Genomic DNA, 9,472 nt, shown 5'->3' on the forward strand with positions numbered 1-9,472 from the left:
TGCCAAACTGAAGTGACAAGTGGCCTTGCATATCTGAAGCCACGAGGTAAGAAGACTGGAACGTTAAGGTATCAGGAAGGACTTCCTGGAATCTCAGGCAGGTTCAGGGCTTAGAGTGTATGGGACTGGCCTTTGTACTTTCTCAGCTTCTCCATTTCTCTTCTGTGCTTCCCACTCAGTTCCTATCACCCAAATTCAACTTCTTGGTTGCAAGGAGAGTTGACTCTCCATGGTTCCCATATTAATGTGCAAGGAAATTCCGGGAAATGGGGGATGGGGGGTGGGGGTAGGGGTGGGGATGGGAGATCTGTAGACAGGTGGCTGGAGAACAGGAAGGGAAATGACCTCCCACCTGGTGAAACTGTAAACCTCTAGCTGGGAGAAGTTTACAGTCACCTGGAAGAGGTCTCTCCACTCCCTCCACGATGGGTCTAGGCTGTCCCCAAACTAGTGAAAAGTCAGCCTCTGAGAAGGAGGAAAGTCCTTTTACCTTGGGTACTCCCCGGAGCTCCTAGGACAGCCCTCGGGGCTCAACAGAGCAGCTAGGGCGGGAAGACAGCCCCTGGGCCAGCCCACACGTCTTCCGAGAGCGCGGGCCTGGAGGAGGCGCCCAGGCCGGCAACGCCTCTCAAGGAAGTTGGCCCTTTAATTACAGAGCCAGTTCCCTGTCACATCCACCTTCAGCAGCTAGCAGCAGGCGCAGCTGGTGTCAGTCCTCTGCCTCCGGTACAGCACCGCGGCCATGGGCGGCTCAGCCTCCAGCCAGCTGGACGAGGGCAAGTGCGCCTACATCCGAGGTACGTCGGCCAGGGCGGCAGGGTGGTACAGAGCCAGGGCTAACCTGGTTACCTGCACACTGATCCTCCGAGGGAGCACTGGCTAGCTGGTGCTACCACCGGCGTTGGGCATCTAGACTTGCACTCGCCTCCCAGAGCGGAGTCCGTGTCCTGTTTCAAGCACCCGCGCGCGGCTCCGGTTAGGTAGGGAGTAGGGACGGGATGATGCTAGACCCGTCAGGATGCACGTGAGGTAGGTACTCTCAGGGTGGCTGGAGAGGACTTGGTCGGTGCCCCCTCGTACTCCTCCTCCACGTCTTCCCCCCCCTCCCGCCCCCTAGCCTCAGGATCTGTTCTTTCCCTGCTGGGAGACATCTCGATTGTTTGTACTTGGCTCTGAGTAGTTTCTAAAAGTGGCTCTCAGAGGTTTACTGGGGATATCCCCTCGAGTTTTGAGATTTCCTTAGTGGTAGTGATGGGAAGTTCCTGGACGATCAGAATTTCCCTCCCGGTCATATTGGCCTGGTTTTGTAAAGTGCAGGGAAGGCCACACCTTCTCCTGAACTTCACACCAATTGCAGGGCGATTTCATCAGAAGCACAAAGAATGAAATCTTTACCTTTTCAGGTTGGATGGTTCCCTTCCTTCCCCAGAGAGGGAGGGAAACAAAAGGGGAAGCTTGGAGTGTTTTTGCAACAGTGGTTAAAAGTTATAGATGGGGAGAAGCATCTTTTTAGGAGATCTTGACGTAGGAATGATTCAGTAAAGAGAGACAGGCAGAAGAAACCAAAACTCAGCGGTACAAGAAACTGCAGGAAGTGGAGACTCCTTATCTTTCCGTCATACTTGGCTCTTACCCCACCCACCCCAATCTTGCCCTCAGCCTGAGACATTCCACTAGTTGTGAATCTAGTGTCCCACTCCTGGCTTCCCAAGTACTTTTAAAAGTATGTATTAAAAAAGGAGGGCTAGTGATTTCTTTGAGTTAATTTTGTAAATGCAGCCACTTTGCAGAATTGATCAGCTGTAGGAGTTCTCTGGTAGAATTTTTGGGGGCCATTTATGTATACTATCATATCCGAAAATAGCGATACTTTGACTTCTTCCTTTCCTTTTGTATCTGCTCTCCATCTCTTTGGGTTGTCTTATTGCTCTGGCTAGAACTTGAAGCACTAACTTGGATAGGGAGAGAGTGAGCAGCCTTTTACTCTGTTATGCTTGCAGACTGGAGTCTAGCATGATTGTCCTCTTAGAGGCTCCACCCAGCAGACCGATGCAGATACCCACAGCCAAACCGTGGATGGAGCTTGGGAACTCTTATAGAAGAATAGGAGGAAGGATGGTGGCCGAAGAGGATAGGAACTCCACAGGAAGGCCAACAGAGTCAACTAACCTGGACCCTTAGAGTTCTCAGAGACTGAACCACCAGCCAAAGAGCATACACAGACTGGACCTAGACCTCCCTGCACATATGTAGCACATGTGTAGTTTGGTCTCCATGTGGGTCTCCAACAACTGGAAGGGGGCTATCCCAAAAGTTGTCTGTGAGATAAGTTCTAGCTGGGTTGCCCACTGGGAGAGGATGCTCTTAGCCTCGCAGAGACTTTATGTGCCAGGGTAGGGGGATACCCAGGGAGGCCTCCACCTGCTCAGAGGAGAAGGGGAGGGGTGTGGGGGGAAGGACTGTGGGAGGGGGTAACTGGGATGGGGGCAGTGAGCAAGATGTAAAGTGAATTAAAAAAAAGTATGTATTAAGCTAAGCTCCAAGTTTTACTGTAACTCTTTAGAAGAAACAGTGAAATGTTTCCTGATGCCCCTTTCTGGCCGTTAAGCTTATATCTAAAAGGAATACATTTATTCATCTCTTAATTCCACATTTGTTGTCAGTCACAATGTTTCAAAATATTTTTAAAGGATGCCCTACGAAGGTAGATTCCAGGCAGGGGCTGTAATTGATTTTCCAGATTCTTGCTTCTGCTCACTTCGAAATAGGGAATCATCAGTGTTAGGAGATAAGCTAAGTCAATTGTCCCTCAGGGTGGTCTTGGCCCTTCTGCACAAGGGTAAAAAGATGGATGCTTTATTTAGTTAAAGACTAAGGCCACTCAGTCTTAGAAATTCTAGTCTTCACTGTTTGCCCCAGTGCTGGGCTCAGAGATGGCACAGAACACTAACAAGGGACTTGCATTAGTCCGTGAGCAAAATCGTGCTTGTGGCATTTATAAGATGTTTCACTGCATAGTAAGAGGCACTAGAAGTTAGTCCATAGCCAGTTATAAGTATCAGGACCCTGGGCAAGGTGGGAGATGAGTTGCTTTACAGGCATGGCTTCCACACCTCAAGGTCATGACCTTTGTTGTGATTTGATGCAAGTATTGGACTCAAGCCAGGAAAAGTGTTAGCCTCTTTATTCTAAAACAACTTTTATCGACACACAGAAAATCATTATGTAAGGTACATGTAATAATCATATGTAAGTTGGTAAAACTGTAGTCATTACATCCCTTAGTCTTGAATTGTTTTCTGTCTTTCTATATTTGGAAGGAGGCCTACATAGTATGTATGCTGGGGAGGGGAGAAAGGAGTTAAAGTCCCTCCAGAGAAAATGAGCCTCTGCTTCACATGACAGCACTGAGCATGCCAGAAGGGAAAAGAGCCTTGGAAAAATGCATGGAGCTTGGAATTGTTCCTGCATGAGCAAACAGAGATCACGGGGCTCTGAGCTCCCCAGGAGTTTTGAAGCTTCAGGTCCCTAAATAAAACCATAACCCTGCATTTATCCCTCCACCCATCCTTTAGCCCATAAATATCCTCAAGCTTTGAGTTAATTGTAAGTAAAACAATTGGAGGTTTGAAGGTCGAGTTTAAATACGGTTTTACAATCTGCTCCCCATAAAGTAGCCACAGTGAAATATAGCTTTGAAAGCTGCTGCTGAAGCAATAACTTTCTTTGGTCCTTGATATACTTTGCTGGGGCATAGAATAACTAGCCCACAAATTTTAAGGCTTGCTGACTTTGTATCTGTTTGAAGCAGCTGTACTTCTAGAATGGTAACACTCTAACCATGCTTATTTTCAGGCCAACCCTTTAACAAGGACCGTGTGGTTTGTGTGCCTCAAAAGTTGGTATGGGGCCGGGTGGTGGTGGCCTTTAATCCCAGCACTTGGGAGGCAGAGGCAGGTGGATTTCTGAGTTCGAGGCCAGCCTGGTCTACAGAGTGAGTTCCAGCACAGCCAGGACTACACAGAGAAACCCTGTCTCAAAAAAAAAAAAAAAAAAAAAAAGTTGGTGTGGATGTTTTGACAGGACTTTGTTTCTAGAATTCAGTCAGTCTTCGGGGAAAGCCAGGCTAGGTGTGTTATGGAATTACTTCATTCTGAGCATGGTGGTTTTAAATATTAACCAATACCTGCATGTTCCATAAAAGGGGTTAGGTTTTCGGATGGCTTTGAGAACTTCTAGTAACTTCCCATGATGAGACATGTTTATTAATAAGCAGGGCGGAGCCTGACTGGTCCTCAGGATGCCCTCTGGTAGCCTTCAGTAATTATTCAACTATTTGTGTAAAGGAATTATATTTTCCTTTAATCAGGGATGAAGCTCATTCAGTTTAGGCATCAGTGGTCAGCTTAAGATGTTCTTTTCTTTTTATGTCATTAAAATTATTTATTATTATCTTGCCTATGATGTATGAGGATGAGTGTGTCCTTGCATGCATGCTGAGGTCAGAAGAGGTGGAGCTGACCTTACCTGGATGGGTTCCAGAGGTTGAACTCAGGTCTCCAGGCTTACGTGACAACTGCTTTACCCCTGAGACATCTTTCTGGCCCTTTTTGTGTCATTTATTTAAAAAAAAACAAAAAGCAAAAACAAACAACAACAACAACAACAAAACCAAGACTTCCCCAAAGTGGCATTGTTAAAAGTTTAGATCAGTGGTTCTCAACCTGTGGGTCTTCAACCCCTTGGGGGTTGAATATCAGATGTCCTGCACATCAGATGTTTACATTGTGATTTATCACAGTAACAAAATTACAATTATGAAGTTGCAATGAAATAATTTCATGGTTGGGGGTCACCAGAATGTGAGGAACTGTATTAAAGGGTTGCAGTATTAGGAAGGCTGAGAACCACTGCCTTAGATGAAACAGAAAAACAAACATCTACAATGTTTTTTTCTTGTTGAAACAATAACTTTATTTCTTTTAAAAATGAAGGGTTGAGGGTTGATGACACAACTCAGTGGGGAAAGGTACTCCCCAAGGCCCTTACTCTGATCCTTAGAGTCCACATGATGAAGGAGAGAACTGACTCTCTCAAGTTATCCCCTGACTTCCATCCACATGCCCCAACCCCACTACACACAAGTAAATAAATGTAATACAACATTTAAAAGAAGGCCTAGGGAAATGGCTCAGCAGGTAAACATGCTGTTGCTAAGCCTGCTGACCTGAGTTCAAGTCCTGGATTTACGTGGTGGAGAAGAGAGCTAGCTCCCACAGTGTCCTGTAGCTTTCACACTTGTGCTGTGACACTACATTCCTACCTCTACAAAGAATAAATAAGTGTAGAAAATTAAAAATACTGTTGAATTGTTGTTTGTTGTTGTTTTTGTGAGACAGGGTTTCTCTGTGTAGCCCTGGCTGACCTGGATCTTGCTCTATAGACCAGGCTGGCTTCAAACTCACAGAGATCCACCAGACTCTGCCTCTGGAGTGCTGGGATTAAAGATGTGCACTGTCACGCCTGGTTTGAATTTTTAAAGAATAATAACAACGATGACTACAACAAAACAATAACAACAACAAAAACTAGACCGGAACTCTTCCATATAAGATGTCCTTAGAGGACTGTGAAAGTCCTGGAAGAAGCAATTCAGCAAGAACTAGGGTTACACAGCCCCCATGTGGGTCTGGTGGGTGCACGTGGGCCTGCTACCAGGAAGTAGTTAAGGAAAATGTTCCTGACCTTCCCAGGGCCTACAAGATGGCTTAATGGATAAAGGGACCTGCTGCCAACCTGACCCCTGAGTGGAGGAAGTAGCAGTTAAGCAAGTGCTTACGGAAAGCGTTCTTCTATTGAGGGCCTCGATGTACACTGTACATGTGTAATGGTAGCTAGCACTCAGGAGGCCAAGGCGGGAGAGTGATGTCAAAGCCAGTTCAGGCATTACAAGGACAGGGCAGGAGGGAAGGAAGCAGAGGGAAAGAGAAAGATTTTTTCCTGAACTCACTGTTACAGTCAACGGACAGCCTGAGAAGGGCTCGGTGACTTCCTTTGAAACGTTCATCAAGGAGTCCACACCTCTAACGTGTGTCCAGCTCATTTTAAAGATTTATGTGTAGGCCTGTGTGCCTTTGTGGGTTTCCATGTATTTTGCATGTGTGGGTGTCTCTGGAGGCCCCATTAGAACTGAACTTACAGGAAGCTGAGAACTATCTGATGGACAGGAAACTCAGCCCCGGTCCTCTACATGAGCAGTGTATTTTTTAATTGAATGAATGAATGAATGAATGAATGAATTGTAACTGTAACTGTGTGAGTGTGTGTGTGTGTGGTGGGGTACATGTAACACAGCCTGGCACACATGTAGAAGTCAAAGGACAACTTGCAGGACTAATCTCTCCTTTAAACAGTATACTCTAAACTACTGAGCTATCTCCCCAACTCTGGGTTTTAGTTTAAAACATTTTTTTCCTCAGGACGATGCTCTCATATTTTCATGATGGGTTAACTTAGGTGTCAGAGTCGGAAGTTTAAGCTGGAGTGATGTTCCCTTGGGCAGAGGAGAGGTGAGCAGCTCCTGTAAGAGGTCTGCCCGAGTTACGTGTTCAAGACCAGTATTCACTTATTTTCAGTTGTTGCTGAGAGATGGGCATCTGAACAGATCAGATTTGTCTGGATAATAAGTGTGGGTTCAGGGTTCAGTTTTCTGATTAGTAATGGTAGCATCATTCTCAGTGAGACAATTAGGGTACAGAACACGGCAGTCACTGTCATAAGCCAACCCGACACCCCTTCCCAGATAGGGAAGTAATGATAGACCAAATATGGATCCCACCAAAGTCCAACTTGGTCAATCACAAGTTTCATTGGACTTATAAATATAGGTGAGGGGTTGCTTATAGGAATGGAAAGCTCAAAACTACATCTCCAAAGCATGGTGACAGGTGACAGCAGCTAGGAATCTGAAGCACACCTCACAGCCTGCAGGCAGCTCAGCTGGCTGGACAGCGTCCTTTGCGGGTGACTGAGTTGGTTTGAGTCTTTTCTAGTCAGCTTGGCTAGCTGGTCTTTGTTTCTTTGGGGCAGTCGAGGTGGTCGGTGCTTCTTCCAGGCTGCTGGACTTGTCTAGCAGAGTCTTCTCTGTAGCTTGGCTTGTCTGAGACAGGCTTTCAGCAGTGTTTACTGCTTATATACTCTTGGTGAGGGAGGGTCCTAGTGAATCTGCTCAGTTTCAGGAGTTTCCTGAAACCTCAAGTTGTTTACATTCAGTGGAGGATGGTGGGTTTTCTGAGCCTTTCACAGGGGCTGCCTAAGACCACCAGAAAACACAAATATTTACATTATGGTTCATAACAGTAGCAATATTACAGTTATGCAGCATCAATGAAAACAATTTTATGGTTGGGGGTCAGCACAACATGAGGAACTGTATTTAAGGGTCATGATGTTAGGAAGGTTGAGAACCGCTACCTAGAATTTGCTGCTTTACCTCCTTGTAAAAATTCTGTCCTAAAATATCCTGTTGTTTCACGCTTCCTTTATATCCCATGTCTTAAGAAATTTCCCTTCAAGATGAAAGGGTTTAGCCTTGAGGAAATTGCTACTCAACAATAAGACCTGGTCACAAAGAACCAACCGGAAAGTGAGAAAGACTGCTTGCTAGTGACCTCCTAGCAGCATTTTCCCTCTGTCTTCAAGAGTGGAGCATACAGTTTTTAATCTAATAAAGATATTTCCAGCCTCCTTTGCATCAAGATGGGGACATACAAGTGGCTTTTGGTCAATGGGATGTAAGTAAAAGTGTCACATCATTTTTCAAGAAAGTTATTGGTCCACAGGTCAAAGTGGACAGCACTGATATTTTTTGATGCTGGCTGGATGTGAACTTGTTTGAATTGGACAATGACATTTTGGACAATGACCTATTTTTGTTTGTTTGTTTGGTTGGTTGGTTTTTTTTTTAAATTTAGGTTTCTTTTTTTTTTAGATTTATTTATTATATGTAAGTACACTGTAGCTGTCTTCAGACACCCCAGAAGAGGCAGAAGAGGGCATCAGATCTTATTACAGATGGTTGTAAGTCACCATGTGGTTGCTGGGATTTGAACTCAGGACCTTTGGAAGAATAGTCGGTGCTCTTAACCACTGAGCCATCTCTCCAGCCCCAATGACCTATTTTTAAAGGAGTTTTTAAAGAGCCAAGCTGAGGGATGAAAGGATTGTAGGCTCCTGTGGAATTCACATAAGTAGAATCTTCAAATGAAGCTTGGGACTACTTTCCTTTGGACCTTAATAAGAGAGAAATCAACATGTGTCTTATATAAGCCATTGTTATTTATAGAATTGCTACTGTACACAGAGAAGCCTTATTCTAATATCATTGTCTTCTGTTATCTGTGGCCCACAATATCTCAGCCAACACATTAAATGCTTCTATATTGGGTCTCCTTTAAGAAAAATTGATCCAGGGCTGGAGAGATGGCTCAGCTGTTAAGAGCACTGACTGCTCTTCCAGAGGTCCCGAGTTCAATTCTCAGCAACCACATGGTGGCTCACAACTACCTGTAATGGGATCTGACACCATCTTCTGGTGTGTCTGAAGACAGCTATAGTGTACTCGTATACATAAAATAAATAATTCTAAAAAAAAAAAGAAAAAGAAAAATTGATCCAAAGACAGTAGAAAATGGTAAGGAGTTTACCATTAGCTTTAGCTTTAAGGCTGTCTGCCTCTGTTTCTCAAGTGCTCCATGGTGGAGCCATCTCTGTCCCCAGCCTGGAACAGCCTCTTTCTAAGAAGTGAGAAGTCGCTGCCCAGGAGAGAAGAGAGAGAGGTTAAAGGAGGGAGAGGGTACAGTATAAGTTTATTGTGGGCTAAAAAATACCTTAAATCTTCTGGGTAGTGGTGTTATTCACCTTTAATCCCCTCCCTTGGGATGCAGAAGCAGGCAGATCTCTGAGTTTGAGGTCAGCCTGGTCTATAGAACAAGTTCCAGGACTACACAAAGAGATTCTATTTTGAAACTAACAAACAAACAAAAAACCAAAAAAAAAAAAAAAAAAAAAAAAAAAAAAAAAAAACAAAAACCAAAAAAACAAAAAAAAAACCCAAACAAACAAAACCTCAAAACCAAACCAAACTAAACCATCCCACTCCCAAATCTTAAATCTTTCCAAAATATTGATGAAGCGAATAGAGATTTAAGTAAGGAACATTAATTACAGAAGACTGGGAATTTCTACCATCAATAATTACCTTCTTCTTTTACCCGTCTTTATGAGTGGGAACCAAGGCATTGGGAATGAGAAAATAATCTTTAAGAAAACCCATATCCCCATGAGACCATTAAGGTCATTAATGTTTTGGCTTTCTGAAAGGAGGGTGTTGAAGGCATTTAGAACATTTCCCCCACGTCTGGTCTCCGATTCAAGTGCTATGTATAAGCAGAAAGCAGATGTTTTCAGGGCA

The 9,472-nt window shown here is 44.5% G+C and overlaps 1 protein-coding gene across 1 annotated transcript in view; it reads left to right on the top strand.

The window, feature by feature from the left end:
* The first annotated feature begins 585 nt into the window (after positions 1-585).
* Positions 586-9,472, top strand: part of Niban1 (niban apoptosis regulator 1) — a 171,400-nt gene continuing 162,513 nt past the window's right edge. Inside the window, exon 1 of the mRNA XM_031384614.1 lies at positions 586-797. Within this exon, the coding sequence (XP_031240474.1) occupies positions 743-797 (55 nt within the window). The 5' untranslated portion in view covers positions 586-742. The remainder of the gene's footprint in view (positions 798-9,472) is intronic.

Source organism: Mastomys coucha, unplaced genomic scaffold (genome assembly GCF_008632895.1).
Source record: "Mastomys coucha isolate ucsf_1 unplaced genomic scaffold, UCSF_Mcou_1 pScaffold1, whole genome shotgun sequence".
NCBI lineage: Eukaryota > Metazoa > Chordata > Mammalia > Rodentia > Muridae > Mastomys > Mastomys coucha.